The sequence below is a fragment of the Anthonomus grandis genome, chromosome 13, assembly GCF_022605725.1.
Source record: "Anthonomus grandis grandis chromosome 13, icAntGran1.3, whole genome shotgun sequence".
Lineage (NCBI taxonomy): Eukaryota > Metazoa > Arthropoda > Insecta > Coleoptera > Curculionidae > Anthonomus > Anthonomus grandis.
This window is the reverse complement of record NC_065558.1, coordinates 10012047-10033264: the sequence shown is the minus strand read 5'-3', so window position 1 is coordinate 10033264 and position 21218 is coordinate 10012047. Positions and strand designations below refer to the sequence as shown.

The 21218-nt window shown below is 29.2% G+C and overlaps 1 protein-coding gene across 1 annotated transcript in view; it reads right to left on the bottom strand.

Annotated features, from left to right (window-relative positions):
- Positions 1 to 21218, bottom strand: part of LOC126744058 (zinc finger protein 75A-like) — a 42566-nt gene that overhangs the window by 6767 nt on the left and 14581 nt on the right. The window contains exon 5 of the mRNA XM_050451388.1: positions 14588 to 14738. Within this exon, the coding sequence (XP_050307345.1) occupies positions 14588 to 14738 (151 nt within the window). The remainder of the gene's footprint in view (positions 1 to 14587; positions 14739 to 21218) is intronic.

The window sequence follows — 21218 nt, the reverse complement described above, 5'->3', positions numbered from 1 at the left end:
GTCTCTCACACGTTCCCGCCGCTAAAGCACGATATTTATCTTTTGCCCCATTAATAATGAATAAATTGACGTGGAAGAGTTTTTTTTTGTTGTCATGGGTTTGGTAACGATGGGTTTTTGTGATTATGAGGATCTGATTCGTGGTTTCATTAAATATTTATTAAGAGATTTTTCTAATCTACGTTTTTCATTATTTAATGGCATTTGTAGTGCATTTTGGAAGTCATTTTAGCGATATGTCATTACATCTTCAGTAATTTTTTTTAGTTCGTAATCGAAAAATTATTCATCACGTTTACAAAGTTTATTGATGCGTGGCTATAAAAAAAGCAGGACCAACTTTTCGATCAGAATAAAAGAAAGATCGAAAAGCTGTATGGCTCAATGAGGTAGGTACTGGGTATCCCAAATTTGAGCCTCACCATTGGGATCTCGTAAACTAGAAGAGATACGAGGTCGTTTAAATTCAGGCAAAGTTGCGCAATTTGGTGCTCATTAACACGCCCTTTTGAAATTTTAAAAATTCCGAATACTTCCGAAGATATTTGGAAAAAATTTTCATTTTTATTTTTTTAATATTTGAATAGATATAACAAAATAAGTTACATACATTCTCATTGCTAGTTTCTCTATTTTACAAAATGGTGTCGTCAGATTTTCAAACCGACGTTTCGTATTTGTGCTGTCATCATCAAGTTTGTTTGTTTAAATACGGGCCTGGATTTTAAGAGCCCCTTATGTTCCTCGCATGACGTATCGCACTTATTCAAAAACTTTATATTAATGGATATTTCCATAAGTATTTATTAGTATTAGTTATTTTTTATAAGTATTTAGTATTTTATTGTATGCATATTAAAGTGTGAGTCTGTCATATAATAAATTTATAGAAATAAAATAAAATTATTATTCAGTTACATGTGCAATAATCCCGAGTATAATTAATAAGAAATTTGTGTATTTTGTGCATAATTTAATGAGACACGATGATCATATTGTTATTTACAATTATTGTGACCTGCTGCCAAACTTTGAACTGGTTTCTTTTTTTTATTTAACATTGATTCTATTAAATTAGTAAAAATTGAAACCTTTTAAATTGAAAAAAATTAATAGAGGAGGGAAGTGAGGGCTTATTTTACATCGTTTTTATGTTTTTATTCTTTACGATTTTCGAGTATTAATTTCTCATTTGTATGTAAAAAATGAAGTGAAAGAATCTTTAAAAAAAATTATACCATTAATCTTATAAATTAAACCTTAGACAAAAATTTAAATATAACACACAAAACTACCGTTTAAATTTCTAATGCGATAATTATACCTTTTAATTTCTTAAATTTCAATGCAAATACATTACCATAATAAGTTAACGATTTCGAATCTAACGCAAACAATACGTGGTTACTTAGTACATAAACCGTTATTGATATTTTTTTCGACATAATCAACATACGTAAATGGTCGTTATTGAAGTGATAAATGGTAAAAAGTCTGCATAATTGAATTTAATTTAACATTTTTGAGGTTAATAATATGATTTCTAAATTATCATTGGTAGAAATTACTTAAGTGTCTTATATGTACAGACATAATTCTTAAAGGCACTTTGGAGTCGTAAAATGCAAATGTTATTTAGCTCATAAATTTAATGCTTTTATACATTGTGTTACATTGTGATTTCAAATGGAAAATTAAGCGTACTTTGTTAATATAAAAACCTTATCAGGGATCTCAAATCTAAAGCTACAAACATGTTTTACTAAATAGTCCTGAGGGACAATTATTTAAAAAGCTTATTTATCATTTTTCATTAATCAAGGGTTAATTAGGTAAAGTGCCATTAGTTCTTTGTTGTAGCAGCCACTATAAGCAATTTAAGATTTCGTTTATAGATAAAGTTTGTCAAATATTCCTGGATAAGTCAAATGAATAAAAGATTTTTTTTTTAATAAAGTTTATTGAAGGTTCAGGTATTAAAAGCAAAATTTCCTAATGGATGGAAATACTATAGAATTATAAACCAGTGATAATTTGTCATGTATTTAACTTATGGCTGTGAATAATTACAGATTTACATGTCTGGCGAAAACTGCAATTTAGTAAAATGACATTTCGTTGTACCTTATTGGGTTTTCCACCACTAACAAGTTATATTTTAGTTTTATAAGTGTGTTTCGTAGTATGAAAGATTAAGTTGTTTTTGTTAAGACTAAACAATAATTTGGCAAGTAAAGAAAATTTGTAATATACAGGGTGTTTTTTATATATTGCGACAAAATTCAGAAACGTCTTCTTTGGACAAAAATTCGCAAAAAAGTTCCTATAAACATAGGTCCTAAACCTTTTAGATTTTGAGCTACAGGGTGGTAAAGTTTTAACAAAAAAATGATTTTTTTTCGATAACTTAAATACCCCTATAGATATTTGTCCAAAGATTGGTATGCAGGGTCTGTGTATTCAGAGCCATTTACCAACATACTTTTAACATTTTTATGTTCTCCAATGGCGTGTGTGCGGGTTTTTCGCTAAATACTTTTATAAAGAAAAATGGTACACCACTGGTTTTTCTTGTATTAAAAAATATTTTTAAATTCCCTGTTTTATTTGCAATATTTTTGATCCCCTAGACTTTGTCCGTTACATGCACGGTTTTCGCACAAAAAATTAAAAACCATGGACATGTTGCTCAGATTTGATTAGACTTTCTTTATTCTAGTAATTATTCATTTTTTTTTAGTTTATTGCCATTTTAATAATAAATAATAAAATTTTTATTAATTAATTTAGTACAAAAGCCAGCCCAATTTAATAAAATTGTAATGGAGGATTTAAAACTTTTGCTTCTACAATATTTACTTTAAAATACAAGTTTTTAAGTGATAAAAAAATATTTAATTTTTTATTATTTATTTAAGTAATATTATTATTTTTACAAAAGTTGTCCAAAGTGTGCTCCTCCAACATCAATTCAAGTATCTAATCGATGTCGCATACTTTTCTCAAAAAAATCACCGCAAGTACAGAACAAATGTGATATTTATCTTGTTGGAACTAAATTAAAGTATGTGGATTGTATTAGGGATTTGGGTGTGACCATGGATTCCAGGCTGTTGTTTAAGTTACATCAAGAGAATTGTATTTAAAGAGTAATAAGTGTAGGATTTATGTTTCGAATAACTACCGGTTTTAGTAATATTAAATCAATAATAATTTTATTTTATAATTCGTTGGGAAGGCCTTGAGTATGCAATAGTTGTTTGAAGTCCGATGTATCATAAATACATTAATCAGTTGTAAAGTTTTGAATTTTGTTTTATTTTCATCTTCAAACAATCTTTCACCCAAGACCCCTCTTAATTTGCTATACAACCAACCTCACTTTTCAAATTAGGATAAAAAATAAACTTTTTACACCTAAACAAGCAGACGTCAAATAAAATGTGACAAATAGAACGCATAAAGAAAACAAACTTTCATACAGAATCAACAAATAAATTCTGGCAATCTAAAATCTGAGAATTGCATATTTGGATACAGTTACAGTTTAATTGAAAATCATCAAACAAAAAAAATTAAAACTACTTGCCAAGTATTCATCAAAAGAATAAAAACCGCCGTTTGCCAAATAAAATTTAATTTTCTTAAAAAATATATTGGCTTCAAGATTTCTTATATGGAGTGAATTAATATTAAATAACCGGATACTAGACAGTCTGCGAAACTCCGTGATAATTATGCTTGGGTAATCCAAACTGGAAGATGCTATTAAAAATGTAAATTAAACATTGATAGATGTAGGCGTATTGAAATGAAAGTATAAGAAGATCTTTGAAGTACTGCCTACAACAATCTTTATGTTCCAGGCCAACCATGGTTCTAATACATTAACGTTAAAGCTTAAAGATTTCCTATGCATGGCTAGAATGGCCCTAGTTCAGAATTGCATAGCACATATTTGCAAAAAAATAGCCGTGGTAGGCAGACAAAATAGTGGACAATGATGTAATCGCCCTTAAGGATCTTACCATAAAAGGTATTTTACTTATCTAACAGGTGATCTACATGTTCTTTCCATGTGAATTTAGCATCTAAGGTAACTCCTAGTAATTAACCCGAAGTAATTTTGTGTGTGAGACAACAACTGGTCTATTAAGTGAATTTCTTATTATGCTAAAGTTTAACTTGTTAGTCGTCATGGTATTTAGGGAAAGTCCATTGACCAAAAACCTTTTAATATTTTATTTGCTATCACCTTTCATCTTTAACAGAGAATCAGAAGCGGAGTACTGGATAATATTACTAGTATCATCTGCAAAAAGGATAGTTTTTAAATGTTAAACATTTGGAATAGCATTAATTTATATTAGGAACAGCAGAGGACCAAGGACAGAATCTTGTAAATGATTTATGTTTCTGTCAGTTGACACACTATTCATAAAATCAACAATTGCCCAACCCAACCCTGGATAATTTATGGATAATGATCCCGGATGGACAAGAGGATATTTATTCAAAAAACTTCAGCCAACAAATGCTTTATCTCTCAAAAGACCTAATCACTCAAAATAAAATAAATATTTTAACCATAATCCGCCCAAGTCTAACCTATGCTGCATCGATATCCATAGTACTTCATCCTTTAGAAACACCAGAATTAGAGACTTACTTGACAACATTTAAGAGAAATATCTCACTGAATATATTGATAATATTTCTCAGCGGCTCTAGTCCAACAAGATCCTTAGCTCTGAATCTGCTAGAAACCTGTCAGAAATCTAATCTTCTTTCAATTTTCTTGATACCCGCTTAACTTATTATAACTTTCTTAGTTCCTTAAACTCACTTGGCTTGAAGGATCAGGCAAACATTGCTAAGTTATGAACAGGTTCGCGAGTGCAACAGAGCTGTACAAGCTAGTTCTTTTATGAGAAGTCCTTCGTTCGTTCTTCCTGGTGTTCAAGCCCATGGTCTAAGCTTTTAATGGTCTTCTAAGATTTGGTGATGTTGGTCCTAGATCTTACAAGATAAAAGGTTTGACGACTGCAAGGTGATAGACGAGGAATATGTATGTTCAGAAGTTGCAATATCTCTGGTGAATCAACTAACAACAGCCCTTAATTAATTTATGAAAACATTGTAGATCTATTGAATTCCTCCTTTCTTCTATAGATGATTACTGAAATCTTGCAAGCAAACGATCATGTAAAAAGCCCACTTTTAGGTATCTTTCTTCGCATATAAATGAAAGAAATTTACGCTGTATATTTTCAATTTCTTGAATATGGTTTTGATACTCTGGCGACCAGTCTTGTCAAGAGTATTCTAAAATTAAACGAACATATGAAAACTGTAAAACTTTAATGCTATAGATATTGTCAAAGATATGAGAGGTGCTAATATTGAAGCCTAGCATTTTATAACTTAATATTATAATATCTTCGATATGTAAATTAGGTAGCATCTCATCTTTAATTTTATGCTGGTAAGTAATACAGTTCTTTTATAAAGTATAGGAAACTACAATACATTTAAACGCATTTAAAGGTAAATTGTTTTTTTTGCCCCAGTTGTTGACTGAATTAATGGACTGGAGCTTAACGCAGTCTTTAATAGTGGCAATCCTACAGTATAACATTTTGTCATAGCAGTATAATAAGCTGTTTACTTCTAGATCCTTGGAAATATTATTTATGAACGAGTTGAAGTGAGAGCCCTGTGGTACACCTGAAAAAGCTATTATTTCACGAGAGCTGTATCCAAAGTTTTCAATATATTGAGAGCGATTTGTAAGATAGAAAGAGATTAGAGCAGTTAAACGAGATAAAACCTCAAATTGATCAGGAAGATTTGATGTAGGAATTTGATCATCAAGGCGGTTGAAAGTTATCGAGAAGTATAAATACTACATGAACTTGAGATTTATTATTTATAAATTCTGAAACAAATTATGTGATTGTAATAAGATTAGAAGTAGTGGATCTGCCTGAAGCTATGCAGTTGATACGATGTTTCATAGGAAAGTACAATGGTGAATGTATGTATAAAGCTATTATTATAATTTAATTATGATGATGCAAATAGCTAAACCATTAATGCCAGAAACTTGGTGGAAAATAATTAAAATCAAAAAACTAGCAAAGAGCTTAATCATAACTCATTTGTTGACTTTTAACGGTGTTTTCTGATTTAAATCATAAGTCAAGTTGGTTAAGGATTTAAAAATAGAAAATTAGCAAATATTGATAAAAGTTCAACTAATACTTAAAAATATATTTCGAAAACTTTAAGCAAAACCTAATGAACAAATTATCCAGATTTTTCCCAATACACTAGTTGCCTACATTCCCAAATAAAATATGTAATAAAATCGAAATGGAAAGTTAATGGTTAGATTACTGACAGCACTTGTTTTTCTCAGAATGCCGTGTCGTGCCTGCTGATTTTATAATGCAAATCGCCTTTGTATTAAAAATCAAAGTATCCACAGTAATAAATGCATTTCTTCATTAATATTGCATAAGAACTATATGCACGAGCGATTTGTTTTTCAGTCATCAACGAGTAAACATTTGAATTTAACATCTATGTCAACAGAATAATATAATCGATAGTGCAATCTGAAAAATTGTGCAAAATTATTGAAATCTTAGATATAAGATAAATGAAACACAGTGCATAATTAATTCATACACAGATGGTAAAGTTATTGGGAGGTCATACTTGATAGAAAAAGTTAATGCAGTTTCCAGATAATTACTATGGATATATCGCTGGCCAAGTGAAGTAAATAATAAATAAAAAAATAGGTTTTAAATGTTTTTCATTCTAGTTAATTATGAATAAATGTGGTGACCTATTTTTTTTACAAATTACTTGAAAAGCAAAGTTATATTAGCTGTTTGTTATCTACACTTATAATAACTGCATTGTGTTCGAAGGATTTTTTTGAAAAAAACTATATTTCAGATAAAAAAAATTTATACTATGACGAGCGTTATCGAAAAACTTGTCCTAATAATTTCCCGGTACCTATGGTGGTTAAACTGTAACAAATCATTTAAAAATGCTTATCCTAATGAAGCTTTTATAGTAATTGCTTTTTTTTCATATTATTATCTCTGTAGGTTACTACTTAAAAAAAAGTACAACGCCATGTCGAGGCTATGACAAATAGGTAAACAACTGTATATAATCCTAACTAGGTTCGTTTAAAAAAAAAACTTATGCAATTACCGCAAATTTCTATAGAAATTACTGCAATGGTTTGATGATAAAAACCCAATTAAGGCTTACACGTTTTAGGAAAATTTTGTATCTTTTTACGACATTTTGACAAAATAAATATTAATTTTTGACGTGGCATGATATATAACATACCTAGGACAAATACTACAAAAAATAAGGTTCAATATGTTTGTTTAGTTTTTAATCTAACACGTGTGCATTATGCAAACATCTCTTTCAAATATCTAACGACTTTAATTGATAAATGGCTGCAATTAATTTATTACGCAAGAACATAAAATTAACTGCCCAAAATCACAAATTAATTAAAAATCACTAAACAAATGCATTAAATTTTCGAAATAATTATATGAAATCACCAATCTTATCATCGTCACTTAAACATACAATTTCAGCATTTTAATGGCCGGTGTTATTTTTGATTACGTCGAATTACAATGTTATTCAATTTGTACTTTTGGTTACATCAATGTTTAATTAGTTTTCATATGACACCAATAGTAATATTATCTTAGATTCAACATGACATTAAGGTAGTGAAAAGAGTTTTATTGGCAAGGATTACACTTAGAAGAATGGTTATAAAACTGATATTTCTTCTATGTAATTGACAATTATATAAACTAACAAAAAATTCCCTGAATATCTCTTTCAAGTGCTTTTGTAATATTTTCCCTTATGCGCTAATTAATAATTATGGTAGATGTACTCAATAATTGCCATAATTAAAAAAAAATCAAGAGGATGGTGGATCAAGGTTGAACCCTTATGTCGGTGTGTCAAGGAAATTATTCGTCGGATACATTTAAATTATGCATACAATGAAATTTGTGCCTTGAAAAAAACGCTTTAAAAGTCAGGCAATATTTGTAACCTATGTATGAATTATAAACCATTACTAGAACTCATATTTTTTGAGAAAATAATGAAGATATTACGTGAATTAATAATTAATTCTTCTTGGAAAACATGTAGAATTTTATTATAGTACACGTTTTTGTATTATGTTTGTAATAGTTAATTAAGTTGGTAAAATTGAATTTTTCTTTTTTTAATTATTTTTTCATCTAGTCGTGATTACCACCTTGCAGAAATTAAAAAAAAAGTTTTATAAGAGATTATAAAAGAGCGAAAAATAAAAAGGTTTTAATTAAAACATCATCGATAATAGAAATCCAAGATAATTCAGGCGAACTAGAGAAGTTATCACTAGTTAAGAAATGTTCTTAACGATTTTTTATTGACAAGCTGTATAAGATATCTGGCCTTGTTACAGTTAAGAGATACATTAGACTACAAATTAGTCTTCTATAAGTTCGCACTTTTAATCTCTTAAGGTAGTCCCTTCTTGAATTCCATTACAGTTTCATCGAACCTGACGTCTCTTGATTTAATTATTACTATTTTTCTGCTGGTAACCACAGTCTGTATCTTTCTATACAGCAAGCAACTATAACAGCTTTCCCTGCCTTTGGGTCCAGGTTGTTCCTGTTTGGCATAACTGTGTACCAGCACCTGCAACCAAAAATCCTTAACTTGCTCAAGTCATTTCTCACATTGTGAATCTCTGTTGGCCTCGGGTGAAGGCGTGCAGTTTAATTCCTATGCTGAACACTTGAGTGCTTCTCCTCAAAGAGATTTTGGTATACCAGATTCGGGAAATTTAAGTTCCTTTAGTTGATTCTCAGATCTTGACTCTCAGATTTACCATTTAACTAAGGAATAATGTATTCCTTAGTTAAATGGTAAATACCTTTTTGTCTACCTTATGACTTAAAACTGTTTGATGAGAATTCTCCTCCATTTTCAAGGATGAACCTTTTAGATTTTTTGTCAAACTATCTCTCTATACATTTAACATGATCTTTTAAATTTTCTTCAGGTTAATACTTTGCTACCAAAAAGTGTAAAAAGCCATCAAGGATTATCTAAAAGCACTTTCCTCCATCAATGTTAGTTTGAGAGATCGGACCATATATGTCACTGTGGACCGATTCGCCATTCATTCTAGTGTTTTTCTCATTACTGTAAAAAAAAAGGTGATCTTGTAGCTTTTCCTTTGACGATGAGCATATGCTATCTATTTTAGACTTAACTGTGAAGTTATGATGATTCGGTTTTGTTCAACAATTATTTCGGGTTCCCTTTCTGTCAACTTTGAGGCAGAAATGAGGTTATGTTTCATGCCATGAATAATGAAAGCCTCTATATGAACTCCTTGCCTTTGATACATCCCAGTTAATCTACCACATCTAGTTGTCCTTAAGATGCTGCCATTTGCTATATGTATTTCTACGTAAATTTTTGCATACCTTTCTGTACGAAATGGTTACTTGCTCCAGAATCTATTACAAAATTGACCATATTGGAATCTTCTTCATCACATAAATTTTCTGCGTAAAACACAATACCACGATCTTCATCTGCTCTCCCTTACATGTCTAAAATTTGGAATTTGACCTCGGTAGTTCTGTCTGTCAGAAATCTGCTAAAGCTTGGTGATCCCCTGGCATTAGCAGATTTCTTTTTTAGGCAATAAAATTGAACATGAAGAGTACTTCCACACGTAAAGCCCCCTCTTGCATTCTTAGATTACTTGTCTTAAAAACTGCCACTTGGCCAACATTATTCTTCGAAACATGCTTTATTTCTTCATCTAACTACCGTGATTTTACGAAGTTCATCTTAAAATCTGTTATTATCTCTATAGCTGTAATCACAGTATCATATTTTTGAAGTTAAGATAAAAAAGTAAATGACAAACTTGATCACTTTCACCTAGGTGTGATTCCTTATCTTTTAACTCCCTAAAAACTGTTTCTCCATTCAAACTGATTACTTGGTAAAACTGCTTGCCTAATGAAAAATACCTTTTAATTATTCTAACTCTCCCTTAGGACTTGTACAGTCTTTTATTAAGTCCAAATGTTTATCAGAGATAACTTGAACATTAATAGATTAGGCTTGTATTGGCTTCAAGAGCATCCAAGCAGTTTTCCTTCTTAAGGAGCAACTTCATTTGAAATTCTCAATTGTTATAGTTGTTTTCTTCTACCATGGGCACTGTAATATTACTGCCATTTTCAAAGTTCACTTGACTGCACTACAAAAATTAAAAAACAGCTGTTAAAACAGCTCCAAAGATTTAAGATTGATTGCAGTTTTTGCTTCGAACTTAAAACAAAAATTTTACTATCCCTTGTTACAGTTTACTGGGCCCATAACCTTTTAATTATGTTTATAATAGGTAAATAAATAACCTCATTTCGAATGCAAATTACTTTAGTGATTTACGTATATATAAGATTTTATGTAAAAACGTAGTTACGTAGAAACTAAGAGCGGCTTCATATGTAAGATATCTTAAGGAGTGTATAATATGGTTAAACTACAAATAACTACTTAACAGGTTGAGCAATTTAAGAATTCCACTTTTTTGAATTTGAATGGAGAAATGATCAGTAGTTCAAAAATGAAATGCGAAGAAAAACTTATTAACTTTTTTGAATTGGAGGTGGTTGAGAAATAAAAACGATGCGAAATTACAAAATTCATAATTTGTAATTATCATGGATCCCATTCATATGAAAAATCCAGTTTCAATTTTATTCAGAACATAGTAGAAAATTGATCAGAAGATAGTTGAGAAATAAAGAGTTTTTTTAAAAATGTTCATAATGATTCGGCAGTAAACAGCGATGCGGGATTCAATAACTCATAACGTTTCTTAATATGGTATCACTGATTTAGGTAGTAATAATTGATATGCGCATGAAAAAAATCTATTACCAACCTTAGGTATCACAGAGTATCTGTTCATGGTTCAAAAAAATGCAAACTTAGCTAATACCAAAGCAAATGGTTATGTCCTGTTATACTTTTCGAAAATACCAATACCTGCCTTACTTTTCACTAAATTACCTATTAAACATCCTGCATCGAATCAAAGATCACCGAGAACGACACGGACGATTGATCGTTTATGACAGTAATCGCAATCGTGCGTATTCAAATTACAATTGAAAAGGATGCATGTTCTTAGCCTTACGGAACACATTAATATGAATGTAAAAGACGCCATCAAGTTATATACATACAGGAAAACGCATTGTATGGTTATTTATTATTATTTGTATATTTTTCTTGAATACGATATGAGTTTTCAACTTTAATGACAGTATTACGTATTAATCAAAGCCACTAGAATGTGGCTCACAAAGGGCAGAACGACCCGGTTGTATGTTCGCGGTGATTGATAGTTTGCCGTAAAATGAATCATAAATCTGTGGGTTAAAATGGGTACCACTAATCAGAAACGACGTATGCCAATTAATAATTTATTTTAAAGAGGGTGCAGCCATCGATTATGCAGATATACGACAATCGTTAATGGTCTGGTCGCTCCGCAGCGTGCCAGCATGACTTTATCATGACTATCGTTGTGTATGTGTGTGTGTGCTTTTTTTTCGATTTTTTCATGTTTCTGATTTTGCATTGTGATGTGACTACATGTGGGTGGTTTATATTCTTTTACTTATCTGACGAACAGTACAGAAGTTTAAGCATGGAGGTCGTGGTTTTGTTCTATTTGTTGTTAACTATGTGGGTCAATAACAAGACAAATTATAAGCCACGTGTATTTTAAATTATTAATTTTGCCTTCTGGTAATCATGTATTTGAAAGAATAATAACTGATGGTTTTCCCACATTTAATTGTACACGTACTTTCAGATTAGCTTAAATTTTGAAATCGTTATCTCTATTTATATTATTTAAAATTATGATTTTTAAATCTGAATCGAAAGAAAATTGACTTTTTTAACTGTTCTTCAGCTGTGTCATATTTTATTACTGCCTTGACTAAATCCTGACTAAGCATATTTAATTATTTATGGGAGAATCGTTTCTATCAATTGTAGAATAATGATGCATATAAAATAGACCTAAATAACGTAAAGATTTGTTAAGAACCTTTATACTAATTAAGGACAATCAGAGATTCCAATAATTTGGAGTCTTAAATTAACAATTAGTTGTTGAGTACAAAGCACATATCAACTAATGTCTAATAATAAGTCTTTTCTCTGGACATTTTAAATTAAGTAGACTTATCATTTATACCCTGTGATTAGTCAAAGGTCAAAGTCAATTAACTTATTACATCAAGAAGGAAATTGCTCTAAATTTTTCATGCCTTTGAGACAAATTCTTAAAAAATACTGCTGGAAGCACTGGAAAAATAGACACCAAGTTTCTTTATAGAGGAGAAGTTGGATCCATACTACAGAGAATGAACAATCAGCCTGAAGGCTCAATGCTAATACTTTTGATAATCTTGAATCCGCCTATAGTAGACCTGTAAACCTGAAAGATTCAGGAGGACCATTCATAAATTATTTAAATAAAAAGAAAGCACAGTAGATACTAAATTATTGATTGTTGTAGTTTGGATTATATTTACAAGAAAACTCTCCAACTAAAACAGGCTCTCTGCACGACTAAAAGCAGCTTGTCAAATGAGTATGCAAAATCCGTGAAAATGGCGTCTATTTGATGACCCTAGTCTAACACCTCCAGAAGAACTACGTTATATTAGCAAGATGTGGTAGAACGGTTTATGCAAATATTATATATATGTTATGCTGTTAATCACTCCCCCTTTCTTTGTCAGAAAAGTGTATTGATCAACAACCAAACTGTTTAACAATGTAGCCAGTGCTGTGAGTACATAGTCCCCTAGACTTAAAAAAATGTCTGTTTCACTTGATTTAAATATTGGCATAATCTAGCTGTGCTTCCATGATCCAGGAAATATACCAAAAACCTACAAGTTTTGATCAACTTCTACTCAGATTGAGAATAGGTCACATGTGTTTCGCCTCTAAAGGCATCATTCGATCTGCTCAATAGCTTCTAAAAATTACATTTCTAAAGAACACAGCAAATTTAACACGTGCACCCTATGGATAGGTTACAGAGTATCCGTAATCTATACTAACGATAATCTTTTAGTCATGAGCGAATAGTACAGTGTAGCTATACTTCTATGATCCAGGTAAAATACCAGAGTATATTCGTTCGTTAAAAATAATCTGTAATGATTTTTTAAGAGTGAATAGGCAATTTTTTAATAAATATATTTGGTATATTAGCAGGATCATACATTTTATGGGTATTTAGTTGGTATTCTAGCTTTAGTGTAATAAAAACTGAAATAACATTTATAAATATTCAAAAATAAGTTATTTTTTTGGGTTCCTAACTATGGAGAGTAGAAATCAGCTTGTAGACCCAATGCCTAATTTTTATTTCTGATACTTATGAAAATCATCAGTCATGAGCTAATAGTACACTTGTTCTAAAAGTATATTGCCAAATGCCTTTGCAAAATCGATGAAAATTGCGTCTATTTGGTGACCCTGCTCTAAGACAACCAGAAGAGCTAGAGAAAAAGCTTTTCACGCACGCTTCACTTTTAAATTAGTCAACTGCATATTAGTCCTTCCTGGATCAGAATATAAAAAAAAGGCCTTTTAAGATAAAACCAGTTTTCCCATATTTTATTGACTTATCTTCAGAGGTTTCGTCCATATTTTTAAAAATTATACATAAATTTAGGTCTTGTTTTAAGGCATTTAAAAGAATAAAACTGAAGAGTTTCGTCTGCTTTGTTAAATGATAAGTTACCTTTAAACTAACACCTTGATTATTTTTAAAATTAGGAAGCAAAAAATAATTCTATAAAAGAGCAATTTTTTGAAGAAGAATTATAGTTTATAAAAACCAAAAATTTAAATACGACTTGAAGGACCAAAGGTGTATTAAACACTACAATCTCAAACCATACAATAAATTCCCTTTATTCTTATCAAAAAAAATTCTATTTAAGATAATACATATAATGTGGGGTATCATAATTTACTTATAAATCACACGACAAACTTTTTCGACTGTATCGAAACCCCTTTATTACCAGCCTGTACATATATATTACCACTTGATTTATTCTTACATCCACATATATATAAATGCAAAGAACCCCACATATTTCCATTAATATTAATCCCAATCCTTTAATACAGGATATTTTCCAAACGTAAACTTCGTAATATCCACCATAGACATCATACATAAAAGTTTCCTAATGAATAATAAAAACTGTAAAACTTTTCAAGGGTTGTAATTTAGTTAACTATGGTCTTGGTCATATTAATGTTCGAAAGTTTGACGAAATTATATTAGTGTCTGTTATGTTGCATTTGTATATAAGTGAATTATTTAGTTTTATTATAGCCGGGGTATTTATTGAATAAAAGTTTGATAAATGCATTCACTTACCTGTGTGAATGTAAGTGTGCTTCTTCATGTCCGATTTTTGATGAAACCGTTTGCCACAGTATTGACAAGGATAAGGTCGTGTGTCCGAGTGAATAAGAAGATGCGTCGATAATGTTGAAGAGCGTTTGAAGGACTTGCCACATTGTTGACACTAGAAAGAAAATTGATTTTAATATTAAAAATTACAATAATAATAATATCATAGTATTTTTTTTAATTATCTATATAGGTTGTAGTAATTATAAATAATGAAATATTTTCAAAAAAAAATGAGAAAAGTCATATTTTAAATGAAGTGATAAAATTTATTTTTTTAAATGTTGGTTATAAATTGTGCATTTATAAGCCCTTATGTGTTTTTTAATATAAATCTTATTTGGCTGTGCATTATCTGTAAGCATTTCAAACCAAGCAAGATAATTTGCAACTACTGCTATAATAGTTTGACGATATCTTATTTAGCCTATATATGATATTTTAGTTAATTAATTTTAGTCTTCACTAGAATTGGATATATCAATAGCGGTCTTTCATACAGCTGGATCAAAATCATGCAAAAAAAATGACGGTATCATCTACAGATAAGGCGAATTTACTCACACAATCAAAATCACCCTCGTTAAAAATTTATAAAATTATGCTTTTTTAAACAAAATATTTGATGCTATTGGCTTAAAATTAACATTTTTTTTTGTAATTTTATGTTACAAAAAAATTTAAAACCTTGCATGTGAAAAATAATTATTATTTTTTATTACCTGTTTCAAAACTCTATATATACTCTATAGGTACAATACGATGACAAAACCTTAATAATGAGTCTAAAAAAACAATTAACTAATATTTTATTAAGAACTGCGTGACAAGCTCAAAAAGGGAAATTATAACTTACCTAAGAATTTTATAATTACAAAACAATTATTTGAAACGAGAAATCTATATGAATCGCATCTAAAAGAAATAAATAATTCCCGACCGGCAATTAAAATCGCCGAGGGCTAATATTACTTTGTTATCATGTTTGTTCAATTTTTAAAAGGCGTTCCAGGCAAACTTCCTGGGTCCCTCTATTATTCATTGGCGTAATAAGTAACTATATATTTTTATTAATATATACCCCCCCTTACAAAAAAAGTTGATACTTAAAAATAACTCAATTATTTAATTTAAACCCATAAATATTCTGAATAAATAAAATTGTTTGACATTTAAGTTATTATTAAACGATCAAGCTGATATTCCCTTTGAAGATGATCGATAATCACGAAACAAAAGTACGGTGCCTGGTAATTGAACCCATTAAGGTTCGGGTTTGAGAATAATTTCAAATGAACGAAAATGTACGGCTGGATTTAATGAGCACTATTTTCGATTAAGCTCCGATACATTATTTATAAAGACATTAGACGAAGAACGGCCGGATCATTACCACAACTTCATATATCCATGATTTTAACCAGTGGTGTACAGTTAACAATTTTTAAAACGTGATTCCTTATATAAATTGAATGAAAATTTGGTAAAAACGACCAAATTGTCTCTTTGATAATATAAAGTGTTAAATTATTTTAAGGACGTTTTTTGTACCTATGGTCATAACAGACTAAATATTGTAAACATTTTCCGAGGTAATAAAAAAATTATTAATATGACGCGGTGTTAAACCAACCTGTAAATAACCCTAAGATATCTTTTCATCTTTATCAGGTATACCTGTTAATTACTATTATCTACCCATACTTTTTTAAAGCTTCCTGTATCTTTGTTTTGATTGTATTCCTGAGTTATTGGTAGAACGATTGACGTCCAATACAAATAATTTATTGTTCTTGAACAGAAATTGCTCTATCTATGACCCATTATAATAAGAAAAGAACAACCCACTCTTGTATTCCAAAACAGTAAATTAAACAATCTTTACCTTTAAAACCTCAGATGTTTATTGAGCTTTGAATTGTAATAAGTCTGGTTAGGTACAATTCAAAAGCCGACGCTGAGTACTTTCAATCATATCCGAGATCGATGTTTATTGTTGCATTTTTCTTTCGAATATATTAATTTAAGCAAAGAATAAAATGAACATATGTTTTAAATCTTAAGAGATCTCAGCGTAATATTTAATTCCCGAATAGAAAGTCAAAGTTACAGACAACCTTACACTGGTTGACTGTATTTGAAGGTGAGGTAGGTGGTACTACTAACCTGCTCGATTGTACTGGCTGTTATGGTTGCCGTGCAAGTAAGTTTATTCAAATAACCGGGCAAATTATTGTTAGGAGGACTATATAAAATCATGAAAGCTTTTTTTATGTGGTTGGTTCACAAAGAATTCTAAATTGGTTTGCTAATTGATTACCACATCTTGGTAAAAAAAAGTTTTGTCCAAAATTAATTTTTTTAATGGAGTTGATCTTTTGAACTCTCTCAATGGCAGGCGCAGGAACTTTATAACACGGAGATCAGACTGCTGATGCATATTCCATATGGGGACAAGGGCAAGCATCTGAAATATTTTAGGTGTTATGGAGTTATACAAATGGCAGTTAACCTAAGTCACTAATTTGTGACATCAAACTCAATGAACTATTATTCCTCTGGTAGGAAAAATTAACAAGGTTTCTTCCAATACACAATCTAATGGCACTTTGAGATATTTAGCTCCATGCTACTTAACACCACTCTACAAGACTATTCAGATTAGACTGTAATTGTAACCATACAAAAACATGGAAGCAAATTTGTCAAACATTTTCTTAAAATGTAGATACAAAAAAAAAACATAATAATATTTAATCTGCTTTTTATTGCTCTGACATCACACACCGTGTTTACTTCTAAACGATTTATTTTTAAGGTGATCGCTGAACCTTGACCAATGATTTGCGTCAACCTATGGGTGATTAAGGTATTTAATTTTTAGATATTCGGGCATATATCTGGATCCCACATTAACCAGATATTGATCCAGGTTTTATTACGGTACATTTTTTCTGACAAATTGAGATCGTTTTCCAAATACAATGAACCAAATTCAGCTGAAAGATTTAAGAATCGAAAAGCAAAATCTCTAGGTCATCGAAAAAATAAGATTTTTAGAATCACTAATAGAAATGAATTTGTTAAAAGTAAAAAATGGCAAGGACTCACTGTAGGAATGTTATGGTATTTCTGAGGTTTCCTTAATTCAAACACTCTTCCGCAGAAAAAATTATGCAAATTTAAGAGTGTACAGAGAAATTTTTAATTTATTAACTGGCACTTTATGGTTTACCTGGTCAAAAGCATTACTATACTCGGTGTTCACTTGAAGTCCATACTCCATAGATCTAATAAGAAAATGTGGAAATGTAATAAGAAATTTCGAAGGTTTAATGTCAGTGTACAAATAAACCATTATTCATAAAATCGCTATTGATAAATGTTTAAAGACTCTACTGATATAATTTTTATGATATAAAGTATATTTGAAGAAAATATTAATCTATATGAAAATAATTAATAAAAAATAATAAAAATGTGTATTTACAATGAGAAAATTTGCCAGACGCAGATAATTTAAATAAAAAAATAACACTTTTAGGAACAAATTTTTTTAATAATACGGTTTGCTCTTATGTGACAGTATTTTCCATAAAAAAAATCAAAAATAGAAGGGAAAAATAACTTGTCTCTTATTTGCAAGTAAATATCTTAGGTTTTAGTAGTCAACATTTTGTTAATATGGTGCATGGACTACTTTGAAGAATTTGATAGTCTTTTTTAAAGAAATGACTAATTTGTGTCACACTTTTCGTGCCAGGCGTGCCTGTAAGAAAAAAAATAAGACTCTTATTGGTACGCCAATATCTTGAGTGCCAGTAGTCAAAATTTTGTAATTATTGATTTATAGACAACTCTAAAGCCCTTTTTAGTCTCTTCTTAAGAAATGGTTAAATTATATTGATTAAAAATAAAAAAAGTGGAGTATTTATTCGAGGAGCGTCTGTAAGACGCAAAATATTTGTTTGTTTTTCGCAAGTAAATATCTTATGTTTAGTAATCAACATTTTGTTATTATTGATGCATGAACTACCTTAAAGACTTTTGTTATCGATTTTAAAAAATTATTAAAATCTATTTACTAGAACCCAAGAAAATGTAATTTTTATTCCAGGAGTGCCTGTAAGAAACAAAATAATTTGACTTTTATTGACAGGCCCATATCTTGAGTTCTAGTAGTCAAAATTTTGACATTATTTACTTAAAGACTACCTTGAAGTCCTTTTTAATCTTTTCTAAAGAAATGACTAAAATTATTTACTAAAAGTCAAAAAAATAAAATTATGTATATACATGTATCGCACGCGTATATCTTGGGTTCTAGTACTCAATTTGAGCCTTCTGAATTGAAATATTACATTTCAAATTTTTGAAAATGTGTTTTTTTGTTATTTCTTTCTTAGAGAAACTCTTACCAAATAAATAAAAAATGGGTTAAAATCGGTTAAATGTTGAACAAGTGTTAAATGAAAAAAAAACTTTTAATTACTAAATTTATGATTTTTTAAAAAGTTATATAAAGTATTTAACCAGCATGAATTTAAATTAAAATATTAAATAGAAGGAAACTAGAAAACCAATTAAAAGTAAAAAAAAACAATGATATTAGAAAGATAATAATTACTAATAATTTTAATAGTTAATTATATTAGGTATATATAAAATATTCATATCAGATCGTAAATATAATTTTGAATGCTTATAAAAAAATATTCTTTTCGTGCAGAAAATTTAATTCTTTTAATTAACACTTATATAGTGTGTAGCATATGATCCAAAATACAGTTGCCTTTAATCTATCAATAAATTTCCTTTTATTAAAAATGAATTTCTGGCTCAACTGCCTAGACTAATCAAATTCTATGACTACTCAACTGTCTTAAATAAAAATATATTTTAGTCAAGGCAGTTGAGTAAAGAGGATTCTTGACACAGATGCCTAAAATTTAAAAAATAAAAACTAAAATTAAATAAATTGAGTAATATGTATACCGCCTAAAATATAACTACAATTAGCTTTAATTTATCAATAAATTGCCTGTTATTGAAAATGAATTTTTGGCTTAACTGCTGGACTAATCAGATGCTAAAACTGCTCAACTGCTTTATATACAAATATATTTTAATCGATGCATTTAAGTGATAAAGATTCTTGGCTTAGATGCCTAAATTGATAAAATATTGAACAGAAATTAAATAAATACATGAATATTCTATCTAAATCGAAATAACCCAGTAAAATGTCAATGAATTGCTTGACAATGGATTGCAATTTATTGCTCAACTGCCTGGACTAATCAAATGCTAAAACTGCTCAACTGCTTTATTTACAAATATATTTTAATTGAGGCATTTAATTGATGAGGATTCTTGGCTCAGATGCCTAAATTGAAAAAATATTGAACAGAAATTAAATAAATACAGGAATATTCTCCCTAAATCTCAACTGCTTTATATACAAATATATTTTAATCGATGCATTTAAGTGATAAAGATTCTTGGCTTTGATGCCTAAATTGATAAAATATTGAACAGAAATTAAATAAATACATGAATATTCTATCTAAATCGAAATAACCCAGTAAAATGTCAATGAATTGCTTGACAATGGATTGCAATTTATTGCTCAACTGCCTGGACTAATCAAATGCTAAAACTGCTCAACTGCTTTATTTACAAATATATTTTAATTGAGGCATTTAATTGATGAGGATTCTTGGCTCAGATGCCTAAATTGAAAAAATATTGAACAGAAATTAAATAAATACAGGAATATTCTCCCTAAATCGAAATAACCCAGTAAAATGTCAATAAACTGCTTGACATTGAATAACAATTTCTGGCTCAATTGCCTAAACTAATCAAATGCTATGACTACTCAAATGTCTTAAATAAAAATACATTTTAGTCAAGGCGGTTGAGTAAAGAGAATTCTTGACACAGATGCCTAAAATTTAAAAAATATTGTACTAAAATTATAAATTGAGTAATATGTATGCCGCCTGAAATATAACTACAATTGGATTTAATTTATCAGTAAATTGCCTGATAATAAAAATGAATTTCTGGCTCAACTTAAACTGTTTATAACTAAATTTAGTTATAAATAATAAACTAAATAAATAAATAATCAACAGACATCTTAAATTTAAAATAATCTGTAAATTAACTAAATGTGCGCAAACCTAGAAAAATGTTAAAACTAAAGAAATTTTAATCAATATAAAATGTTTAAATTAAAAAAAATCTTTAAAAATTATTTAAATGAAAGTCCCCTAAATAACAAATCTATATTAATCCATTATCTAGTTCTATTCATTAATAGTAATTTAATCATAAATATATCAATATATACACAATATTTTTTTTTAAACATAAATCTTTTTATAAATATTTATTTAATATCTTAAACTTTGTATAGTATTTTTTTAAATATTTTATGTATAGGGCCTATGAATGGATAAATACCATTTTAAATATATTATTTAATAACATCTTTTTATGGGAGCTTTTAAGTGTTTTTTATTAATCCGTTATTTAAAAAAAAAAGTGTTGTTTTAAATCCTATTACCAATATATTTTTTCTACACTT